This window comes from Pseudorasbora parva, chromosome 2 (assembly GCF_024679245.1).
Source record: "Pseudorasbora parva isolate DD20220531a chromosome 2, ASM2467924v1, whole genome shotgun sequence".
Classification (NCBI taxonomy): domain Eukaryota; kingdom Metazoa; phylum Chordata; class Actinopteri; order Cypriniformes; family Gobionidae; genus Pseudorasbora; species Pseudorasbora parva.
In genome coordinates this window covers 57833543-57860745 of record NC_090173.1, presented here as the reverse complement: position 1 = coordinate 57860745, position 27203 = coordinate 57833543, and the positions used below count along the sequence as shown (strand labels likewise).

The 27203-nt window shown below is 38.4% G+C and overlaps 1 protein-coding gene across 1 annotated transcript in view; it reads left to right on the top strand.

The window, feature by feature from the left end:
- LOC137049264 (voltage-dependent T-type calcium channel subunit alpha-1H-like) overlaps positions 1 to 27203 on the top strand; it is a 124280-nt gene that overhangs the window by 86514 nt on the left and 10563 nt on the right. The window contains 3 exon segments of the mRNA XM_067427765.1: positions 23491 to 23588; positions 25093 to 25146; positions 25399 to 25508. Coding sequence (XP_067283866.1) covers positions 23491 to 23588; positions 25093 to 25146; positions 25399 to 25508 — 262 coding nt within the window.

Below are 27203 nucleotides of genomic sequence, written 5' to 3'. Positions count from 1 at the left end.
AAATGTCAATTTCAAAATGAGTGCAGAATACTGTCCAAATGCTGAAGTTGTATTATCCTTACACTTCTCTTAAAAATAAATTAAGCCAAATCACAGAGACCGTAACAATGATTTTAATATCAGTGTCAGGTAAGAGTAATATGCGTGGATATAATTTATGGAAGTTTATAATAAACAGCCACTTTTATAAGATCATGTGAAATTTAATTTTTTAATCCATTTGAATTCTATCAATAAATAATTAGTTTAAAGAGGTGTCATACATGATCTTTGCAAACACAGCACATGACCTTCTTTAAAGCCAATGTTAAAGAAAACAATTAAAAGTATTAGGATATCACTTTCAATTATGTGCAAATGTATTTTTTGCAGCTCAAAATATTGTAAGTTCAGAAGACCAGTATTTTATATATATATATATATATGTATATATATGTATATATATATATATGTATATATATGTATATATATATATATATATATATATATATATATATATATATATATATATATATATATATATAATACATTTTTTTAAACTTATTTTTCACAATAAAGTGATAGATATTGCTGATAGCAATTATGATATGAAAGGGTTAAATTATGAAAAAACAAGAGACAAGGCGACACACACAGAGTGAGAGAGACCCCCTCCACACACACACACACACATACACACACACACACACACGCACACACACACACACACACACACACACACACACACACACACACACACACACACACACACACACACACACACACACACACACACACACACAGAGTGAGAGAGACCCCCTCCACACACACACACACAGAGTGATCCTGAGAGAGGGAGGGGGAAGGGGCAATAACAACAATAGTTTTATCTTCAAAACAGTGTTCCCTAGGACATATCCAACCTGGTTACTGAATAAGGCTACACTTCCACCTTCTGGTTATTCTATATTTAGTTATTCTATATTTATATTTAAACAAAAGGCATTAATCTACTTTTTTTTAAAGACAATTAAATGTGTTTTTTTATTTTGTTAGTAATGTTTTTTATATTTATATATTTTTTATTAATAATTATTTGTATTAACACAATTATTTAACTAATTATATAAAACAATATTGTCAATGCCCTACAAATAAACTGGTTTTAAACATTGATTTTTTTATTCAAACCCAGAATAAAATGTTTTATCCTTTAATGCAGGCCAAAGCACAGCATTGAGAGGTAATCTTTTTAGACAGAAGAGTGGCTGACACACACACACACACACACACACACACACACACACACACACACACACACACACACACACACACACACACACTGTAGAAATCAGTGACACGTGTCCCCATGAGTCTGTGTGCATTCAGGTTGAAGTCCCCACCAGGCTAGCAAAAAGAACACACACACACACGCACACACACACACAGTAGTAATGCTGAAGTAGGCTGCAGGCAACTCTTATCAGTTAAGCCCATTCACCATCCCCCATCCACAACACACACACCCACCCACACACACACACACATACACACACAGTCAGGTCTGGTTCACTATCTTTCTGGGGACTCATAGACGTAATGGTTTTTATGCTGTACAAACCATATTCTGTCATCCTACACTGCCCCTGCCCCAAAACCTACCCATCACACAAAACTTGATTTATTAGCTTTGGTACCCATTGGGAAGTCCCCATGAGTCTGTGTGCATTCAGGTTTAAGTCCCCACCAGCCTAGAAAACCATTGTCACACACACACAGAGGCAAGGTTTTTTGCTTGAAAGCTTATACAATATTGCCCTCTACTGGTCATTTAAGTGAGAGCATAAGTGTTGAAAAAAAACAAAAAAAACAACAGTGTGATATATAGAATAACCAGCAGGTGGGAGTATAGCCTTATTTATGAACCAGGCACGTGTGTCCCTATTTTGTGTTTTTTAGGCTTTTGCTAAGGGAACACCGTTTGAGATATCCAATAACCGTTCGCATTTTAGCATCTTCTGTATATTTACTTCATGTTGTCCGAGTTTGGAGGAGATTGAATGAATCGCTTTTGAGGAGAAGGTAAAAACTCAGAGCTCGCTTTCGACTTCTTGTTATCTTCCAACCAAATTATCTGACTTCCTGTTGGTCAGAGCTAATGACTGTAAATTAGAAAGTTGTCCGGCTCGAAATGTACAATATATATACCGAGTTTGGTGAATGTAGATAAAACTAACCCCCCGCTTTGGACAAAAGATGGCGCTACTGAGCCCCTCTACCACGCCCGTTTCTGAATCTTTGCTTGCATCTTCTGGACAGCATGTCTGATGTGTGTGTTGAGTTTCATGCAATTTCAAGCATTTGAAGAGTCTCAAAAACACCAAAAAAGATTATTAGACTTTGACACGTTGCCATGACAACAGTTTTTCTAGAATCAGGAATCCATTCATATGTCTATATCTGCCATGTTTTGACATTATACTGATGAAGTTTGAAGTAAATCGGGTGAAAATAAGATGGGGATTTAAAGCAATTTTGAAAGTGACACACTTCCTGCTGCCAGTTGGTGGCGCTATAACTTTGTCTCACAAAAGTCATATCCATGTGATCGGCCTCTTACAACGAACACACAGCTGAAGTTTCATCAAAATGAATTAATGTATGCAAAAGTTATAACACACTTCCTGTTTCCTTTTTCTCGCCATAAATTCATCTCTTCGCCACGGCCAAACCGTTTGAGAAATCAGAAAGTTGCTCGCAATTTAGCATCCTCAGTGTCTTGACTTCAGGCTGACCGAGTTTGGTGCTGATTGGGTGAATCGTCTAGGAGGAGTATCGCAAATTTCAGAGCATGCGTTTTCCGAACAACCCATAATAGCTCACTTCCTGTTGGGCTGACACATAACTTAGAGCACGAAAGTTGTTCGGCCCGATGAGCTCTATATGTGTACCGAGTTTCATATATGTACGTGGAAGTGTGTTTGATTTATAGACCCCGTTTTCAGACCCCACTTTAGGGGGCGCTGTCGAGCCCCCCTGCCACGCCCGGGTCCCAGCCTCAGCCCGGCCCTGATGGCCGCGCATTCTGATGCGTGTGCAAAGTTTCAAGAGTTTTCGAGCATGAGAAGGGCCCCAAAAATGCCCAAATAGTCGCGTAAAAAAATAATAATAAATTAAAGCTGCGAGCAGCGATGACGGGCCCAAGCCGGGGGCACCGCCACCCCGGTGGCATCAGCTTAACTGTGCACAGCAGGCAATAGGCATTTAATATGGGAAAAAATAAATAAAGGGACTATGTCAAAGTCATTTGAATTCACCTCATTAACTGCAGCAACTGGTGCTGCTATAACCAGGGACCACAACAGTCACATCTCTGAGATCAATTACATTTTATTCATTAATTTTATGTCAGATGATGTCAAATGTCAATTTCAAAATGAGTGCAGAATACTTTCCAAATGCTGATGTTGTATTATCCTTACACTTCTCTTTATGTGTTTTTGACCTACCGTAGCTTGTGATTGTTCACCAATTTTATGCAGCAAAAAGCATGCTTGTTTTTATTTCAATATGTTTGGCATTCAATATTTTTTTTAAATAAAAAATAATAAAGAATAAAGCCAAATCACAGAAACCGCAAAAATTATTTTAATATCAGTGTCAGGTAAGAGGAATATGCCTGCATACATTTTATGGAAGTGTATTATAAACAGCCACTTTTAAATGTTTAAATGTAATTAAATTTAAAATAACGATATCAAAGTCATCTGAATATATTTACTGGTCAAAGTCGACATTGCATTTAAACAGGAGAATATTTGAAAATTGCTCTAATATGCCACATGTATCACAGCAGCTGGTACCCCTATGACCACAAGCCACACCTATTATGAAATTTAAATATAGATTTTTTTTTATGTATTAGGATATAATGGGTCACTTTCAATTATGTGCAAATTTATATTTTGCAGCTCAAAATGTTGTAAGTTCAAAAGGCCAGTATTTAATTAAAGATATAGTGTATTTTTTGTTTTTTTTAAACTTATTTTTCACACTAAAGTGATAGTTATTTGTGATATGAAGGTTTAAATTATGACAATCAAGAGACAAGGTGATACACACACACACACACACACACACACACACACACACACACACACACAAACAACCCAAACAGAGTGAAACTCAAAGAGGGAGAGTGAGGGGGGAGGGGAACGACAGACAGAGAGGCAGAGTCTAATTCCGAAAGAAACAAGATTTGAAACAAACAAAAAAATAATAATCTAAACAGTGGGAGAAAGTTTTTTTTTTTCTTCACCGTCTGGAAACACTGTTTTGCAATAACAATAGTTTTATCTTCAAAACGGTGTTCTCAAGGACATATCCAACCTGGTTCATAACTAAGGCTATACTCCCACCTTCTTGTTATTCTATATCATTTGCTCTCATTTTCGTCCACAAATAAAAGGCATTAATCTGCTTATTTTTAGGTTACACAAACTTCATTGTTTGAAAAAGAAACTCAAATGTGTTTTTTCTATTGTTACAAATTAACTGGTTCTATAATTTTATTGTAACCCAGAATAATATATTTTTTTATCCTTTAATGCTTGCCAAAGCACACAGCAATGAGCTAATCTTTTCACAATCAAAATGAAGCTGGCACCATCCCCCTACAAACACACACACACACACACACACACACACACACACACGTACAGAGAGAGAGAGAGAGAGAGAGAGAGAGAGAGAGAGAGAGAGAGAGAGAGAGAGAGAGAGAGAGAGGCAAAGTGAGATTTAGATTAAACATGATTTTCAGCAAAACAATAATAGTAAAGTCTAAACTGTGGGGAAAAGTTTCAAGCCACACCTATGATGTCATTTAATTATAGATGAATTCTAATGTAATGGGATATAATAGGTCATTTTCAAATATGTGCAAAGTTATCTTTTGCAGGGCAATATTTTGTAAGTCCAGGAAACCTGTATTTAATTCAAAAGTATTTTTATTATTTTTTACATTTGTATTAGCCTATGTTATGTAACGGTTCAATTATTACCATCGAGAGAAAGTGACTGACACACACACACACACACACACACACACACACACACACACACACACACACACACACACACACACACACACACACACACACACACACACACTGTAGTAAGCTGCAGGTATAAAGCAGCCCATCCCCCCTCCATTCACACACACACACACACACACACACACACACACACACACACACACACACACATGTCTGGTTCGCTATCTTTTTGGGGACTCATAGACGTAATGGTTTTTATGCTGTACAAACCATATATTCTGCCCTCCTACACTGCTCCTACCCATCACACAACTTTCTGCATTTTCACCTTTTCAAAAGATTGAAATTCTCATTCTGTCTGATTTATAAGCTTTTGTACCCATTGGGAAGTCCCCATGAGTCTGTGTGCATTCAGGTTTAAGTCCCCACCAGGCTAGAAAACCATTCACACACACACACACACACACAGAGGCAAGGTTTTTTGCTTGAAAACTTATACAATATTGCCCTCTACTGGTCATTTAAGTGAGAGCATAAGTGTTGAAAAAACAACAAAAAAACAACAACAGTGTGATACATAGAATAACCAGCAGGTGGGAGTATAGCCTTATTTATGAACCAGGCACGTGTGTCCCTATTTTGTGTTTTTTAGTCTTCTGCTAAGGGAACACCATTTGAGATATCCAATAACCATTCGCATTTTAGCATCTTCTGTATATTTACTTCATGTTGTCCGAGTTTGGAGGAGATTGAATGAATCGCTTTTGAGGAGACGGTAAAAACTCAGAGCTCGCTTTCGACTTCTTGTTATCTTCCAACCAAATTATCTGACTTCCTGTTGGTCACAGCTAATGACTGTAAATTAGAAAGTTGTCCGGCTCAAAATGTACAATATATATACCGAGTTTGGTGAATGTAGATAAAACTAACCCCCCGCTTTGGACAAAAGATGGCGCTACTGAGCCCCTCTACCACGCCCGTTTCTGAATCTTTGCTTGCATCTTCTGGACAGCATGTCTGATGTGTGTGTTGAGTTTCATGCAATTTCAAGCATGTGAAGAGTCTCAAAAACACCAAAAAAGATTATTAGACTTTGACACGTTGCCATGACAACAGTTTTTCTAGAATCAGGAATCCATTCATATGTCTATATCTGCTATGTTTTGACATAATACTGATGAAGTTTGAAGTAAATCGGGTGAAAATAAGATGGGGATTTAAAGCAATTTTGTAAGTGACACACTTCCTGCTGCCAGTTGGTGGCGCTATAACTTTGTCTCACAAAAGTCATATCCATGTGATCGGCCTCTTACAACGAACACACAGCTGAAGTTTCATCAAAATGAATTAATGTATGCAAAAGTTATAACACACTTCCTGTTTCCTTTTTCTCGCCATAAATTTGTCTCTTCGCCACGGCCAAACCGTTTGAGATATCAAAAAGTTGCTCGCAATTTAACATCCTCAGTGTCTTGACTTCATGCTGACCGAGTTTGGTGCTGATCGGGTCAATCGTCTAGGAGGAGTATCGCAAATTCCAGAGCGTGCGTTTTCCGAACAACCCATAATAGCTCACTTCCTGTTGGGCTGACACATAACTTAGAGCACGAAAGTTGTTCGGCCCGATGAGCTCTATATGTGTACCGAGTTTCATATATATACGTGGAAGTGTGTTTGATTTATAGACCCCGTTTTCAGACCCCACTTTAGGGGGCGCTGTCGAGCCTCCCTGCCACGCCCGGGTCCCAGCCTCAGCCCGGCCCTGATGGCCGCGCATTCTGATGCGTGTGCAAAGTTTCAAGAGTTTTCGAGCATGGGAAGGGCCCCAAAAATGCCCAAATAGTCGCGTAAAAAAATAATAAATAATAATAACAAAAAAGAATTAAAGCTGCGAGCAGCGATGACGGGCCCAAGCCGGGGGCACCGCCACCCCGGTGGCATCAGCTCAACTGTGCACAGCAGGCCAATAGGCATTTAATATGGGAAAAAATAAATAAAGGGACTATGTCAAAGTCATTTGAATTCACCTCATTGACTGCAGCAACTGGTGCTGCTATGACCAGGAACCACAACAGTCACATCTCTGAGATCTATTACATTTTTCTCATTAATTTTATGTTAGATGATGTCAAATCTCAATTTCAAAATGAGTGCAGAATACTGTCCAAATGCTGAAGTTGTATTATCCTTACACTTCTCTTTATGTGTTTTTGACCTTCCTGTAGCTTGTGATTGCTCACCAATTTTATGCAGCAAAAAGCATGCATGTTTTTATTTCAATATGTGTGGCATTCAATATTTTTTTAAATACAAATAAATAAATAAAGTTAAATCACAGAAACCACAACAATGATTTTAATATCAGTGTCAGATAAGAGTAATATACATGCACAATTTTGTAAGTCCAGAAGGCCTGTATATTTTTTAAAGATATGTTATATTTTGTGTTGTTTTTTTTAAAACTTATTTTTCACACTAAAGTGATAGCTATTTAATATTTGTGATAGCCTATGATATAAAAGTGTTAAATTATGACAATCAAGAGACAAGGTGACACACACACACACACACACACACACAAACACAGAGTGAGAGAGACCCCCCCACCACCACCACACACGCACACACTCACGCACACACTCACGCACACACTCACGCACACACACACACACACACACACACACACACACACACACACACACACACACACACACACACACCGAGTGAGCCTGAGAGAGTGAGGGGGGGAGGGTTAGGACAGACAGAAAGAGAGAGGCATAGTCTGATTCCGATTGAACAAGATTTAAAACAAAAAAATTAAATGTAAATTCTCAAAAGAACTCATTCTGTCTGATTTATAAGCTTTTGTACCCATTGGGTCCTCAATTTAGGTCCCTACAGTGACACGAGTCCCCATGAGTCTGTGTGCATTCAGGTTGAAGTCCCCACCAGGCTAGAAAAACATGAACATTGAACAAGATTTTAAACAAAAAATAATAATAAAATCTAAATGGTCTGAGAAAATTATTTGAAAAAGAAACTCAAATGTGTTTTTTTTTTATGTTAGTATTTTAGTTTTAAGAATTAATCTTCAAATACAAAATGTTAAAGAAAACCAATATATTGATAAAAAAATACAAAAAGTACATTCATTTTACATTTTTATTCATTCTGAGTTTGGTGACTATAGATAAAACTAGCCAAGTGTTTTATTTTTATACATTTTTCTCAAAGACTTATCCAGCCGTGTTCATAAATAAGGCTATACTCCCACCTTCTTTGTATTTTCACAATGATGAAACTAATTATATAAAACTATATTGTCAACGCTCTACAAATTAACTGGTTCCATACTTTTTCCATTTTTTTATTCAAACCCAGAAATATATATATTTTTTATCCTTTAATGCTGGCCAAAGCACACAGCAATGAAAGAGCTAATCTTTTCACCATCAAAATGCAACTGGCCCCCATCCCCCATCAGACACACACACACACACACACACACACACACACACACACACACACACACTCACATGTCTGGTGTGCTATCTTTCTGGGGACTCACCATAGACTTAATGGTTTTTATACTGTACCAACTATATATTCTGTCCTCCTACACTGCCCCTACCCCTAAACCAACCCATCACACAAAACTTTCTGCATTTTTACATTTTCAAAAGAACTCATTCTGTCTGATTTATAAGCTTTTGTACCCATTGGGACCTCAGTTTAGGTCCCTACAGTGACACGAGTCCCCATGAGTCTGTGTGCATTCAGGTTGAAGTCCCCACCAGACTAGAAAACCACACACACACACACACACACACACACACACACACACACACACACACACACACACACACACACACACACACACACACACACACACACACACACACACACACACACACACACACACACACACAGGCAAGTTTATTTTGCTTCAAAACTTATACAATACAGACACACTGTAGTAAGCTGAAGGTAGAAATCAGCCCCCCACCTCTTCACACACACACACACACACACACACACACACACACACACACACACACACACACACACACACACACACACAGTAGTAAGCTGCAGGTAGAAATCAGCCCCCCTCCCTCTCTCTCCACACACACACACACACACACACACACACACACTGTAGTAAGCTGAAGGTAGAAATTTAGCCCCCCTCCCTCTCTCTCTCTCCACACACACACACACACACACACACACACACACACACACACACACACACACACACACACACACACACACACACACACACACACACACGTCTGGTTCACTATCTTTTTGGGGACTCAGCATAGATGTAATGGTTTTTATGCTGTACAAACCATATATTCTGTCCTCCTACACTGGTCCTACCCATCACATAACTTTCTGCATTTTCACATTTTCAATAGAACTCATTCTGTTTGATTTATAAGCTTTTGTACCCATTGGGAAGTCCCCATGAGTCTGTGTGCATTCAGGTTTAAGTCCCCAGCAGGCTAGAAAACCATTCACACACACACACACAGAGGCAAGGTTTTTTGCTTGAAAACTTATACAATATTGCCCTCTACTGGTCATTTAAGGGAGAGCATGTGTTGAAAAAAAACCCAAAAAAAAACAGTGTGATATAGAGAATAACCAGCAGGTGGGAGTATAGCCTTATATATGAACCAGGCACTTGTGTGCTTATTTTGTCTTTTTTAGGCTTTTACTAAGGGAAGACCGTTTGAGATATCCAATAACCATTTGCATTTTAGCATCTTCTGTATATTTACTTCATGTTGTCCGAGTTTGGAGGAGATTGAATGAATCACTTTTGAGGAGAAGGTAAAAACTCAGAGCTCGCTTTCCACTTCTTGTTATCTTCCAACCAAATTATCTGACTTCCTGTTGGTCAGAGCTAATGACTGTAAATTAGAAAGTTGTCCGGCTCGAAAAGTACAATATACATACCGAGTTTGGTGAATGTAGATAAAACTAACTCCCCACTTTGGACAAAAGTGACACTTCCTGCTGCCAGTTGGTGGCGCTATAACTTTGACTCACAAAAGTCATATCCATGTGATCGGCCTCTTACAACGAACACACAGCTGAAGTTTCATCAAAATGAATTAATGAATGCAGAAGTTATAACACACTTCCTGTTTCCCTTTTCTCGCCATAAATTCGTCTCCTCGCCACGGCCAAACCGTTTGAGATATCAAAAAGTTGCTCGCAATTTAGCATCCTCAGTGTCTTGACTTCATGCTGACCGAGTTTGGTGCTGATCGGGTCAATCGTCTAGGAGGAGTATCGCAAATTCCAGAGCATGCGTTTTCCGAACAACCCATAATAGCTCACTTCCTGTTGGGCTGACACATAACTTAGAGCACGAAAGTTGTTCGGCCCGATGAGCTCTATATGTGTACCGAGTTTCATATATGTACGTGCAAGTGTGTTTGATTTATAGACCACGTTTTCAGACCCCACTTTAGGGGGCGCTGTCGAGCCCTCCTGCCACGCCCGGGTCCCAGCCTCAGCCCGGCCCTGATGGCCGCGCATTCTGACGCGTGTGCAAAGTTTCAAGAGTTTTCGAGCATGGGAAGAGCCCCAAAAATGCCCAAATAGTCGCGTAAAAAAATAATAAATAATAACAAAAAAAAATTAAAGCTGCGAGCAGCGATGACGGGCCCAAGCCGGGGGCACCGCCACCCCGGTGGCATCAGCTTAACTGTGCACAGCATGCAATAGGCATTTAATATGGGAAAAAATAAATAATGGGACTATGTCAAATTCATTTGAATTCACCTCATTAACTGCAGCAACTGGTGCTGCTATGACCAGGAACCACAACACTCACATCTCTGAGATCAATTACATTTTATTCTTTAATTTTATGTCAGGTGATGTCAAATGTCAATTTCAAATGAGTGCAGAATACTGTCCAAATGCTGAAGTTATATTATCCTTACACTTCTCTTAAAAATAAATTAAGCCAAATCACAGAGACCGCAACAATGATTTTAATATCAGTGTCAGGTAAGAGTAATATGCGTGCATAAAATTTATAGAAGTTTATTATAAACAGCCACTTTTATAAGATCATGTGAATTTTTTTTTTTTATCCATTTGAATTTTATCAATAAATAATTAGTTTAAAGAGGTGTCATACGTGATCTTTGCAAACACAGCGCATGACCTTCTTTAAAGCCCATGTTATAGAAAACAATTAAAAGTATTAGGACATCACTTTCAATTATGTGCAAATGTATTTTTTGCAGCTCAATATATATATAATACATTTTTTAAAACTTATTTTTCACAATAAAGTGATAGATATTGCTGATAGCCTATGATATGAAATGGTTAAATTATGAAAAACAAGAAACAAGGCGACACACAGAGTGAGAGAGACCCCCTCCACACACACACACACACACACACACACACACACACACACACACACACACACACACACACACACACACACACACACACACACACACACACACACACATAGAGTGATCCTGAGAGAGGGAGAGTGAGGGGGAAGGGGAATGACAGACACAAAATCTAAACAGTGAGAGATCATTGTTTTTATTTCACTGTTTTGCAATAACAACAATAGTTTTATCTTCAAAACAGTGTTCCTAGGACATATCCAACCTGGTTACTAAATAAGGCTACACTCTCACCTTCTGGTTATTCTATATGCCGGTAGCTCATTGGTTCTCATTTTTGTCCTTAAACAAAAGGCATTATTCTTCTCATTTTTAAGTTACACACACTACTTATTTTTTCCTTTTCTTTTTAAAGACAATTAAATGTGTTTTTTCTTTTGTTAGTAATGTTTTTTTATATTTATATATTTTTATTAATAATTATTGGTATTAACACAATTATTTAACTAATTATATAAAACAATATTGTCAATGCCCTACAAATAAACTGGTTTTATACATGATTTTTTTTATTCAAACCCAGAATAATATGTTTAATCCTTTAATGCAGGCCAAAGCACAGCATTGAGAGGTAATCTTTTTAGACAGAAGAGTGGCTCTCTCTCTCTCACACACACACACACACACACACACACACACACACACACACACACACACACACACACACACACACACACTCACTGTAGAAATCAGTGACACGTGTCCCCATGAGTCTGTGTGCATTCAGGTTGAAGTCCCCACCAGGCTAGAAAAAAGAACACACACACACACACACACACACACACACACACACACACACACACACACACACACACACACACACACACACACACACACACACACACACTAGTAATGCTAAAGTATGCTGCAGGCAACTCTTATCAGTTCAGCCCATCCCCCCCCCACCCCACCCCACACACACACACACACACACACACACTCACTCATGTCTGGTTCACTATCTGTTTGGGGACTCACCATAGACATAATGGTTTTTATGCTGTACAAACCATATTCTGTCCTCCTACACTGCTCCTACCCCAAAACCTACCCATCACACAAAACTTTCTGCATTTTTACATTTTCAAAAGAACTCCTTCTGTCTGATTTATAAGCTTTTGTACCCATTGGGAAGTCCCCATGAGTCTGTGTGCATTCAGGTTTTAGTCCCCACCAGGCTAGAAAACCATTCTCACACACACACAGAGGCAAGGTTTTTTGCTTGAAAACTTATACAATATTGCCCTCTACTGGTCATTTAAGGGAGAGCATAAGTGTTGAACAAAAAAAAACAAAAAAAACTGTGTGCTATATAGAATAACCAGCAGGTGGGAGTATAGCCTTATTAATGAACCAGGCACTTGTGTGCTTATTTTATCTTTTTTAGGCTTTTGCTACGGGAACACCGTTTGAGATATCCAATAACCGTTCGCATTTTAGCATCTTCTGTATATTTACTTTATGTTGTCCGAGTTTGGAGGAGATTGAATGAATCGCTTTTGAGGAGAGGTTAAAAACTCAGAGCTCGCTTTCGACTTCTTGTTATCTTCCAACCAAATTATCTGACTTCCTGTCGGTCACAGCTAATGACTGTAAATTAGAAAGTTGTCCGGCTCGAAATGTACAATATATATACCGAGTTTGGTGAATGTAGATAAAACTAACCCCCCACTTTGGACAAAAGATGGCGCTACTGAGCCCCTCTACCACGCCCGTTTCTGAATCTTTGCTTGCATCTTCTGGACAGCATGTCTGATGTGTGTGTTGAGTTTCATGCAATTTCAAGCATGTGAAGAGTCTCAAAAACACCAAAAAAGATTATTAGACTTTGACACGTTGCCATGACAACAGTTTTTCTAGAATCAGGAATCCATTTATATGTCTATATCTGCCATGTTTTGACATAATACTGATGAAGTTTGAAGTAAATCGGGTGAAAATAAGATGGGGATTTAAAGCAATTTTGAAAGTGACACACTTCCTGCTGCCAGTTGGTGGCGCTATAACTTTGACTCACAAAAGTCATATCCATGTGATCGTCCTCTTACAACGAACACACAGCTGAAGTTTCATCAAAATGAATTAATGTATGCAGAAGTTATAATACACTTCCTGTTTGCCTTTTCTCGCCATAAATTCGTCTCTTCGCCACGGCCAAACCGTTTGAGATATCAAAAAGTTGCTCGCAATTTAGCATCCTCAGTGTCTTGACTTCAGGCTGACCGAGTTTGGTGCTGATCGGGTCAATCGTCTAGGAGGAGTACCGCAAATTCCACAGCATGCGTTTTCCGAACAACCCATAATAGCTCACTTCCTGTTGGGCTGACGCATAACTTAGAGCACAAAAGTTGTTCGGCCCGATGAGCTCTATATGTGTACCGAGTTTCATATATGTACGTGCAAGTGTGTTTGATTTATAGACCCCGTTTTCAGACCCCACTTTAGGGGGCGCTGTCGAGCCTCCTTGCCACGCCCGGGTCCCAGCCTCAGCCCGGCCCTGATGGCCGCGCATTCTGATGCGTGTGCAAAGTTTCAAGAGTTTTCGAGCATGGGAAAGGCCCCAAAAATGCCCAAATAGTCGGTAAAAAAAATAATAATAAATAATAATTAAAGCTGCGAGCAGCGATGGCGGGCCCAAGCCGGTGGCACCGCAACCCCGGTGGCATCAGCTTAACTGTGCACAGCAGGCCAATAGGCATTTAATATGGGAAAAAATAAAAAAAGGGACTATGTCAAAGTCATTTGAATTCACCTCATTAACTGCAGCAACTGGTGCTGCTATGACCAGGAACCACAACACTCACATCTATGAGATCAATTACATTTTATTCATTAATTTTATGTCAGATGATGTCAAATGTCAATTTCAAAATGAGTGCAGAATACTGTCCAAATGCTGAAGTTGTATTATCCTGACACTTCTCTTAAAAATAAGCCAAATCACAGAGACCGCAACAATGATTTTAATATCAGTGTCAGGGAAGAGTAATATGCGTGCATATAATTTATGGAAGTTTATAATAAACAGCCACTTTTATAAAATCATGTGAAATTAAAAAAAATTATCCATTTGAATTCTATCAATAAATAATTAGTTTAAAGAGGTGTCATACGTGATCTTTGCAAACACAGCACATGACCTTCTTTAAAGCCCATGTTATAGAAAACAATTAAAAGTATTAGGATATCACGTTCAATTATGTGCAAATGTATTTTTTGCAGCTCGAAATTTTGTAAGTTCAGAAGACCAGTATTTAATTAAAGATATAATATATGTTTTAGTTTTTTACTTATTTTTCACAAGTGATAGATTTTTGTGATAGCCTATGATATGAAAGGGTTAAATTATGAAAACACAAGAGAAAAGGTGACACACACAGAGTGAGAGAGACTCCCTCCACACACACACACACAGAGAGAGAGAGAGAGAGAGAGAGAGAGAGAGAGAGAGAGAGAGAGAGAGAGAGAGAGAGAGAGAGAGAGAGAGAGAGAGAGAGAGAGAGAGAGACCTGCCCCTAAACCTACCCATCACACACATTTCTGCATTTTTACATTTTCAAAAGAACTCCTTCTGTTTGATTTATAAGCTTCTGTACCCATTGGGAAGTCCCCATGAGTCTGTGTGCATTCAGGTTGAAGTCCTCACCAGGCTAGAACAACACACACACACACACACACACACACACACACACACACACAGTAGTAAGCTGAAGTTCGAAATCAGCCCCCCCCCCCTCCCCCCTCTCCACACACACACACACACACACACACACACACACACACACACACACACACACACAGTAGTAAGCTGAAGTTCGAAATCAGCCCCCCCCCTCCCCCCTCCCCCCTCTCCACACACACACACACAGACACACTGTAGTAAGCTGAAGGTAGAAATCAGCCCCCCTCCCTCTCTCTCCACACACACACACACACACACACACACACACACACACACACACACACACACACACACACGTCTAGTTCACAATCTTTTTGGGGACTCATAGACGTAATGGTTTTTATGCTGTACAAACCATATATTCTGTCTTCCTACACTGCTCCTACCCCTAAACCTACCCATCACACAACTTTCTGCATTTTTACATTTTCAAAAGAACTCATTCTGTCTGATTTATAAGCTTCTGTACCCATTGGGAAGTCCCCATGAGTCTGTGTGCATTCAGGTTTAAGTCCCCACCAGGCAAGAAAACCATTCACACAGACACACAGAGGCAAGGTTTTTTGCTTGAAAGCTTATACAATATTGCCCCCTGCTGGACATTTAAGGGAGAGCATAAGTGTTGAAAAAAAAAAAAAAAAAAAAAAAAAAAAACAGTGTGATATATAGAATAACCAGCAGGTGGGAGTATAGCCTTATTTATGAACCACGCATTGTGTCCCTATTTTGTCTTTTTTTAGCCTTTTGCTACGGGAACACCATTTGAGATATCCAATAACCGTTCGCATTTTAGCATCTTCTGTATATTTACTTCATGTTGTCCGAGTTTGGAGGAGATTGAATGAATCGCTTTTGAGGAGAAGGTAAAAACTCAGAGCTCGCTTTCCACTTTGTGTTATCTTCCAATCAAATTATCTGACTTCCTGTTGGTCAGAGCTAATGACTGTAAATTAGAAAGTTGTCCGGCTCGAAAAGTACAATATATATACCGAGTTTGGTGAATGTAGATAAAACTAACCCCCCACTTTGGACAAAAGTGACACTTCCTGCTGCCAGTTGGTGGCGCTATAACTTTGACTCACAAAAGTCATATCCATGTGATCGGCCTCTTACAACGAACACACAGCTGAAGTTTCATCAAAATGAATTAATGTATGCAAAAGTTATAACACACTTCCTGTTTCCTTTTTCTCGCCATAAATTCGTCTCTTCGCCACGGCCAAACCGTTTGAGATATCAAAAAGTTGCTCGCAATTTAGCATCCTCAGTGTCTTGACTTCATGGTGACTGAGTTTGGTGCTGATCGGGTTAATCGTCTAGGAGGAGTATCGCAAATTCCAGAGCATGCGTTTTCCGAACAACCCATAATAGCTCACTTCCTGTTGGGCTGACACATAACTTAGAGCACGAAAGTTGTTCGGCCCGATGAGCTCTATATGTGTACCGAGTTTCATATATCTACATGCAAGTGTGTTTGATTTATAGACCACGTTTTCAGACCCCACTTTAGGGGGCGCTGTTGAGCCCCCCTGCCACGCCCGGGTCCCAGCCTCAGCCCGGCCCTGATGGCCGCACATTCTGATGCGTGTGCAAAGTTTCAAGAGTTTTCGAGCATGGGAAGGGCCTCAAAAATGCCCAAATAGTCGCGTAAAAAAATAATAAATAATAACAAAAAAAAAAAATAATCCTTAGAAGAACAATAGGGCTCTGCGCCCTTTCAGGGCTTGGGCCCTAATAATCCTTAGAAGAACAATAGGGCTCTGCGCCCTTTCAGGGCTTGGGCCCTAATAATCCTTAGAAGAACAATAGGGCTCTTCGCCCTTTCAGGGCTTGGGCCCTAATAACAAAAAATAATCCTTAGAAGAACAATAGGGCTCTGCGCCCTTTCAGGGCTTGGGCCCTAATAACAAAAAAAAATAATCCTTAGAAGAACAATAGGGCTCTGCGCCCTTTCAGGGCTTGGGCCCTAATAATAATAATCCTTAGAAGAACAATAGGGCTCTGCGCCCTTTCAGGGCTTGGGCCCTAATAATAATCCTTAGAAGAACAATAGGGCTCTGCGCCCTTTCAGGGCTTGGGCCCTAATAATAATAATCCTTAGAAGAACAATAGGGCTCTGCGCCCTTTCAGGGTTTGGGCCCTAATAATAATAATAATCCTTAGAAGAACAATAGGGCTCTGCGCCCTTTCAGGGCTTGGGCCCTAATAATCCTTAGAAGAACAATAGGGCTCTGCGCCCTTTCAGGGCTTGGGCCCTAAAAACCCTTAGAAGAACAATAGGGCTCTGCGCCCTTTCAGGGCTTGGGCCCTAATAATAATAATAATAATCCTTAGAAGAACAATAGGGCTCTTCGCCCTTTCAGGGCTTGGGCCCTAATAACAAATAATCCTTAGAAGAACAATAGGGCTCTGCGCCCTTTCAGGGCTTGGGCCCTAATAATAACAAAAAATAATCCTTAGAAGAACAATAGGGCTCTGCGCCCTTTCAGGGCTTGGGCCCTAAAAATGCTAATTTGATATAATAAAATGTTTGTGTAATCTGTTTGATTTCATTATTAAGAAATGTATAATTTTTTTGCTCCTTTTTGGTAAATTATGACATATTTATGTATGAGCCAATATACAGTAGTGAAAAACAGCAATATTTAAGTATGATTTGACAGTGTATTTTAATATAAATCAAAAATATAAAAGATGTGCATGATAGCAGACACCTGGATGAACACTGTACAGTTGGATTTATGACTGTAAATTATTCCATTCAAATGTTATTGAAGTTTGAAACGTGCATACCAATGTCGTATGCAACTTTAGAGACGGTCCCTAAATTTGCGAATATCAAACGTCTAACGTCATACCAACTTCATGCCAGTTATCAAACCTACTGTTTTGATTACATTTTAAAATGTGTATCGACTCAGAAATTAAATAAGATAAAAGCTGTTCCTGAAATTATCATGCATTATTGATAAAACAAATAAATGTTTAATTTGACCATTTTACAATCCATTGTTTCCAAACGTTAAATACAGTGATGAGACAGCTTTGTTATGATGTTTCCAAACGTGATTAGTTTTATACACTTAACCTGTATTTCGTTCCGCTGAACAAATAAATCGGCTCATCGGTTCTCAGTATCGAACGTGTCCGACAGAAACAGTTTTCGATCTGTACTGCTGAACCGAGGATCCGAGAACCGTTCGGTTACACGCGCATGCTCAGTATCAGCGGCTCGTGAGTTCATCAGCTCTCTCAGCAAAACACTTCAGCAAACGATTGGAGTTACAGCATCTACTTCAAGATATTCGTTTTATTTCTAGTTTGAGAGACTGTCACTCATGTCAGAAAGTTAACTTGTGGGATCAGCCCTGATTTGAGACGCGAACCGTTTAGAACGATTCAGTTCGATTTGGTGAACTGGTTCGACCGGTTCACTATAAAGATCCGGTTAAAAAGAACGATTCGTTCGCGAACCGGACATCAGCAGTTTCGCGATGGGTCGCTGCTGGTAAGCCGCAATTTGATCATTGCTCTCTCTTAACAACTAAGTTTGGACTGTTTTCAAGTGCAAAGCCTAACTTTTTATACTACACACAAGTTTACTGCTTTTGTCTGTCATCTCCTAGCTCTGTCATTCGAGTCAGATGTGTGTCATTTGTGATGATGAAATGACGTGTGTGAACTGCGAACTCTGTTTATTTTATGATTTGACATGCAACGGTGATGCAGAGGCTTCAACCACCCTTTTTGGCCGTGTGTATTTTCCAGGTAACGTTATGTGTTTTTGTCATGTTTTGTGTATGAATTGTTATCTGAATTGAGTGTTAGTGATCACCACACGCGATAGGCTCTGCACGTGCTGAGCGTGTAACGGATCTGCGCCATTTTAGACATGTGCGTTCTTTCCTCTCTGTACGAAATATGTAAAATATGGGTCACTTGAGTATAGTTTCATTACATTAATGTAAAGTTAATGTGAGAATGAGCATTGTGAAGTAAAGATGCTGTTTTATCTATTTTCTTTAATGTATGTTTTATTAAGAATGTTGTCGACCATATGTTCACGATCCATAGTGGATTTCGATCCACGAAAACCATAGTTTAGCGATGGTTCGGTGCTGATTTTACATGCAATACAAGCAGATATTAAACAACAGATTTTATTGGCTGCAATGTGTCTCCTGTATCTTTGACATACAAGTTATTAAATAAAATAAAATGTAATGAAATAAAATTAAATCAAATGTAATTAAAAGGTACAGGGTATTGGATATGGCATTTTCAAACAACAACAACCACCCAGGAATAAAAATATTCTGTGCAACAACACACAGTAACCACTTATTACTGTGAATTTTTTTTCAAGTAGTAAAGTGCAAACTATTCTCAAAAAAACAGCAGCTTAGCAGCTTTAAGACTATGACAATTATATGCCTGTCCTGATCCTACCATCACATCAGCTGCATTCAATAAAATATTAAGATGTGAAATACAGTAATGTCGGTAGCTTATACCGGATCTCAATTGTTTTAAGCATGTGGCAAAACCCCCCATTTTCTACCACAGAATAGGGTCATAGATCCTTCGCTATAAACATGCCACCGATCGTGTGATCCTCTTTGCTCTCTCGGAGCTGTGTGGTAATGTTGTCGACACATCCCAGCCAAGAATTGATGAATGTCTTTTTGTGTTGTTGTTGTTGTTGAAGTTAACTCAGTATGCCAACGATCGACATGGTTCGTAAAGTTAGTTGTATTGCCAACGTGCTTAATTTTAGTGTGGCACATTTTGGCACCAATCTAAAGTCAGCCTTGGATTGCGATGGACTGCAGCATACTCCTGCATGAGATTCCCGCAACGCCTGCATGACAAGCCAACAGAGGACGTTTGCACAGTGCATATGGGGTCAGCGTCAAGATCGTATCCTGCTATGATAATATAGTGTGGTCGGTTAATAGAAGACCATTTTAGTTTAAATAGAAGACCAAACCAGAACTAATTAGGACTGTTTATTTAACGTGTTCATTTTCCTACACTGTAAAAAATTATTTAGAAAAAGTTACCTGGTTGCCTTAAAATTTTGAGTTCATTGAAATTAAAATTTTGAGTTAATACAGTGAAATTTTTTTGAGATTCGACAACCTTTATTAAAATATTATTAAAAGATGTTGTAAGCATATTGGGTAATTGTGTGTGTTTCATTTCTGATGACGCAGTGAAACATGCCAAATAGTGCTATTTTCATGATTTATCACATTTTTTATGTGGTTCAGATACAATAATATTATGAGTTTCTATTTATTAAACACATTTCCTTCATTTTATCAACTCAAATTTTTTATTTGAATAAACTCAACATTTAAAGGCAACCAGGTTACTTACTTTTTTAAAGCTACACTGTGTAACTTTTGAAGTTTATTCTTAGCTAAAAACACTTAGTTCTTTCAAAAATATGTGTGCTCATTAAAGTATATTTACTTCTTTCAAATAATAAAGTATTCTCGTAAGTTTATAATATGCCATTGAAAATACATACGGGTGAGGGGTTCGAATGCCGGTCGCCATGTTGCTCCTCCATCTTGAAAGTACATTAGCCAAAGAGGGACATACCCGTAAATTCAAGCTTCGCATTTCCACATTTTAACACTCGATGGCAGTCATGAACGAGGTCGAACTGGAAGCCATGTTAATCTTGGACTAAATTGGCCACCGTAGGAGTTAAAACGAAATCGGAATTGAGAGGAACAGAAACTAATATTCACTGGATGGTCATATACCTTTACACCGCTAGATGGGGGAAATATCACACAGTGTAGCTTTAAGTTAAACCAACAAAAACCAACACAAAATTTTTACAGTGTACCATCAGAGCAATTCAAGATTGTAATACCAATCTTGAGTGTGTAGAGTCATCACACCTCAGTAAACCAAACTTACTGAGAACAGGCAGCGCAAAGTGAGCAAGAAGCCATTTGCACATTTGTGCATGCAAAATCAGTTTTCAAAGATTGCACATTTGAAACTTGAAAAATTGCTTTTAATACAATAGAATCATAGCACAACATGTAACACAATGGCCAAAGATGTCAGTCTCTATGTGAACTTAGACCAAGAGTGCATCCTGTTTGAATGGCCCCCAAGTGTACACTGTTTAAAACGGTTTGGGGTCGGTAAGATTTGATGTTTTTGAAAAGAAGTCTTTTATGCTCACCAAGGCTACATTTATTTGATTAGAAGTGGTAATACTGGGAAATACTATTACACTTTCTGTTGGAAAATATAATGTATTCCTTCTTCATTGTCACATGATCCTTCAGAAATCATTATAAAGAAACATTACTGATTGTTATCAATGTTGAAACATATTTTTGTGGAAACCATGAAAGAAAATTCAGGATTATTTGATGAATAGAAAGTAAAACTTTTATAATGTTACAAATTCCTTTGAACTGTCACTTTTATTCAGTTTAGTGCATCCTTGATGAATAAAAGTATTTCTTCTACTACTGACCCCAAACCTTTAAACAGTAGTGTATATCAGACAGATTGACATGGGGTGGGGGGATGTGTGCACTGAACTCAGACATATGTAAACAGTCGAGAGATCAGAAATGGTTAGTTGGCTATGGTCTGGCTGTCTGTCTTAATCAGTTTGGCACACTGAAGGCACTATTAGGGCTGTCTGGTTCACTTCTGCAGGACTCTGAGAATGCAGGCCATGATTTTACGTGACTAAACAGATACATGTGAAGAAGTGCTTTCTTTGTTTAAGCACCATACCCGCCAGGATAAAGCTTCCTGATAAATGATCTTTAGCAACTGACATTTGTATCTATTTTTGTCACACTTGGCTTCTCTAGCCTTTTCTGCAGTCAGGGGATTAATCGTGTATGTGAGTTTGACTTATAGTACTTATAGCTGAGTCCATAGCAGTTGAGTTTTATTTCCCTGGATCTATTCAAAGAGCCCCTCAATGCATTCATCTGGGATAGATTAAAGGACATCTCATAAAACAGTCCTCACAACACAGAGTGTTGGAAAGAGTAGGAAAGAAAAGGCGGCAAATATTTGAATACATGGTGTTTCTTCAACTTTGGCCATGTGGAACAAAAGAACACTTCTTGTAGAACACATTTGTCATATTATGCTTTTTTTAATCAAGTATTGAAAATCCTTACCATATCTCAAGTTATGTATTCAGTTTTAAACTGTAATGTAAATAACATATTTTAATTAAAATGGCATATTCATTTAACTTTGTTTAGGCTAATTAAATGGCTAGCATTGAATGCATCCTAAATACAATTAAATTACACTTTTGCATAATTTGACCATTTTAATTGGAAAATATGATGCTCATAAGTGAGATATACCTAAATGTTAATTATATACTCAGTATTATTTGTTAAGGTTGTCACATTTGGGACACAAATAAGTTGAAGAAACATCCCAATATACAACATATCCAAATAACATCTGTAGATCTGTCCATTATCCAGCCTCGCATGGAATCTGCTCCCACAGAAAGCTCAGTGGATTGCCTCAAGATGAAAATATACCACTCTTGCGCTCATTTACGAAATATTTTGGATAATTTGCTAATAAAGCATTTAACTATCATTAAAAGACTAGTACGTTCAGCTTAACTCATTTTATATTCTGCAGAATTCAGCAGATCTCCAAATTCAGAGCTGAAAATGTGGAAGACATTCACAGATTGCCATTATCCCATCATATTCAAAGACAAGCTGTTTCTGTGTGCAACTATAAAAGACTTTTAAGGTGGCCATGAGTGTGTTATCTGCTAGGGAGAGATGTTTCATGTTAATGTTATGCTCTACCTGCATGTTTAACTCAGATATTCAGTAGCTCAAAAGGCTTCTCTCTTGGTATATGGTATTTACCTTTAAACATGCTTTTATGGCAGACTCAGAAAGATGGATTCAAACTCAAATCAATTTTACGGTTGCTGTCATGTCCAATATATCACACACAGTACTACTAATCGATAAACAGTCACCTCTGAGCTCTCCTTGGTAAACACTCAATATGACCCAGTCACCGGTGCTAGTCCTTTCATATGTTCTCCCACACACTGCCATATTTACAACGGCATGTTCACCAAAGCAGCATGCTTGAAATCCATGAAGGCACAAGTGCTGCATGAGAGGACTGTAAACGGAGAGCACAGTGATGGCAAGATAAAGTTCTGGTCCTCTCTGCAGCAGTCGTCCCCTCACACCCAGTGCCTTTTGCATCATTGATTTGGTTTATCTGTATTTACCCTGCAATAACTGTTCTGTGCTGTCTGTATCAACAGAGGCCCAGGAGAGACCGTACTATACAGATTACTCTCCAGCCCTGCTCTACATCCACACACTGTGTACCAACCACTACCTGGATCTCTTCATCACCTGCATCATCGGCCAGGGTATCCGCGGGGTCTTGAAAAGTCTTAAAAGGTGATAAATCAATTTTGGGAAAATTAAGACCCTTATAAAGTATTAAAAAGTCTTATCACGGCTTTATAAAGTCTTAAATTTTGAAAGTATTTTGTTCAAGCTTTGTCAAAAGAGTTTGACTCCAAAAAGTATTTATGAATATATTTATTTTCATCCCCATAAGTATTAAAAAACAACGGGGCGCTCAGTCTGAGATCTGCTCGGAGCGCACGCGCCAGGGATGGAAATTAGCGCCGGTAAACTCGCTTCACCTACCGAGCTGTTTCACCTCTTTGTAAACTTTGTTCAGTGCACGCGAGTGCTGCCGTATGTGCGCATATGACCAGTCGTTTTCTCCGTCATCACTCGCGTGAAGACGCGCTGTGAGACTCGCGCGCGCTGAGAGAAGATCTGACGCTGTGCATCATCCGAGAGCGCGCGCGAGTCTCACAGCGCGCAAATATTGAGTTCTCTTTCAAGTCTTGCGCTTAAATGGACAAACTCACACAAGAAGTATGTCAACATGTCCATCTTGATGAGTATCCAAGCAGACATAGTCTGAATATGCCTCAAGTGAACTGTATAGTGTGCACAGTCGAGAAGACGAGCATATCCCTGGATCAGGTCTTAAAGGCGCAGTAGCCTTTACTGCTGCCTGAGGGATGTCCTTATATTTAGTTTGACATTAAACAATGCTCTTGATTGAATAGTTTTTGTAAGTTTAATAAGGATTAATCTTTCATTTAAACAGTTAAATATGCAGTTATTTTACATTTGATTACTTTATTCAATTGCTGTACCTTTCTGCAGGCCAGTAGGCATGTACATTATTATTTAATATACACATGAGTGAGGTCGAGTTAAACAATCTAGTTTGAATTTTATTTTTCGGTTTTCGGCTTTGGTTTCTTCTTTTTTGCTTTCGGCCAAGAATTTTGATTTCGGTGGGTCCCTACTGACAATGTTCTGCTCAGTATGTTGTCAACACGCTTCAAAGATGCCAGAATGAATAGTTTCATTCTTGGGACTAAAAACCATAAAACTGGAAGCCATAAAAGACCACAAATCATCGTGAAAATGTCAGTATTTCATTGAGACTTGAGATTAAATAAACTGCTTAAGTATTATAGAGCTTGTAGTATTAATTTGTTAAAAACAAAAAAGTGGCTGGTAAAAACATTGAGTGGTAGACTTTGAAAAAAGTAAATTTCAATCCCTGGCGAGCGCTGTCTACGGGTGACGTCATGTATTTTGTGGAATGCGCAGTTAGGTGATGTGTCGCCCTCCAGACGTTGTAAAACAGATATGCAATATAAACGATACAAAATTGGCCTACGATAGAGATTTTAAGTCTACATTCGACTACAACTGTTTATTAAAGGTTTGTTGCCGATTAGAACTTGAAGTGCGATGAGGTCTTAAAATATTTTGAGAAGGTCTTAAAAAGGTATTGAAATTAACTTCAGGATTCCTGCATATACCCTGTCGGCATCAACGTGATCACTATGTCTGTTGAGCATTTCAATCAGCCCCTGGTGAGTCTGGGTTCACATCTTGATTATTTGTTTTATCTAATGTTGCATATCTTAACCGTTGCATAAAGTTGCATTTAATCATTTGGGACCTAAAGTGGCAAACTTATTTTTGTCAAATATTTTGCTTGGAAAGTGTTTGTGCTCATCTTTAAAATAAATGATACCTGCAATTTATAAAAAAATTAAGTGTCAATATGCTACTTTATTATACTACATTAAAACTGATTAAATCTTTGCTCCTATCTCCCACAGTACCTTGAAGAGGCATTGAAATACTGCAACTATGCCTTTACCATTGTCTTTGTTATTGAGGCTTTGCTCAAACTTGTGGCATTTGGTTTTCGGAGATTCTTCAAAGACAGGTATTGTTGCCTTTATGGCTCTAATGTAAATACCCTGTAAATAAGTTTAAAAATGGAGGCATGTATGGATAGAAGAATAAGTTTCTAGATGTAAAATCAGCATTCACAAGTGCTTATAGGGTGCACTTTATGGTATTACAGTATTATACTGGCTATTTACTGCACATTATATTCTCATTACCATTTTATTTTTTTACTAAGCCATCTTATTCTAATCCTGATACTAAAGTACATTAAAGGAGGTCTATGAGGAATCGTGTCCCCTCACCATAGACTCTCTTTTTGCAGTGGATAAACTTGTTTACTTAGATAACTAGTCATGCAGTAATTTGCAAGTGCTTAACCCAAAAAAGTTAAAGGGATATTTCACCTAAAAAAGGAAATTAAAAAAAAAAAGGTGTTCCAAACATGTATGAATTTCTGTCTTCTGCTGAACACAAAATATATTTTGAAGAATATAGGGAACTATACCCCCATATAGTTGGGGGTATAGATGAACCTGGCCAAATTTGCCCATTGGCCTCTGTCCTTCATGGCCTCCTAATCATCCCCCTCTCCTGATTGGCTTCATCACTCGGTCTCCTCTCCACCAATCAGCTGGTGTGTGGTGAGCGTTCTGGCGCAATATGGCTGCCGTCCCATCATCCAGGTGGATGCTGCACATTGGTGGTGGTTGAGGAGATTCCCCCCCTTCAATGTAAAGCGCTTTGAGTGCCTTGAAAAGCGCTATATAAATCATATATATATATATATATATATAAAAATTATTATTATTATTAATAAACAGTTGATGGACCCCACTGACTTCCATAGTAAGGGAAAAAATACGATGGAAGTAAATGGGGTCCATCAACTGTTTGGTTACCGACATTTTTTCAAATATAATATTTTGTAGAAGAAAGAAATTCATACTCAAGTTCAAGTTCAAAGTCATCAAATTCAAGTTTGGACCAACTTGAAGGTGAGCAATGATGGCAGAACTTTTATTTTTGGGTGAATTATTTCTTTAATGAAAGACTCCATCAGCTTTATGTAGCGCAAAACATATGTTTATTTTTATTCAGAGATGGAGTGCACTGATTATTGAATCAAGCCAACAAAGACATGAGGTCAATGCATGACTGACTGTTACTCAGATCAGACAGAAAATATGTCCATCAAAATATGTGTACTTTAAGAGTTAAGTTCAACCAAAATTGACGAATGTCATCATTCACTCACCCTAATGTCATTCCAAACTCCTAAGACTTTCATTCATGTTCGAATGTATTTTAATGAAACCAGAGAGATTTCTGCCCCTCTGTTGACAGTCCATGCAACTACAACTTTGTCACATCAAGAAGTTTATAAAAAGATTGTAAAATAAATAAATATATATATATATATATATATATATATATATATATATATATATATATATATATATATATATATATACTATTAAAAAACTAGTAGGCTAAATCGTGCGCACAATTTACTATTTCGTTCCCTCAATTTTGTAAATAGTGCACAAGTTTTACTAATTTGTTCCCTCCATTTGCTAAATCATACACAAGAATGATAATTATAAAGATAACAATGAAGATATAGTTTTAAAAAAAAATTTTCGTAGTAAAAAAAAAGACCTGCCAGTGTTTGGTTCCAAAAAGCAGCCGAGGACGTCTTTTGTTGCTCTCACAACAGCTGCAACAAGAG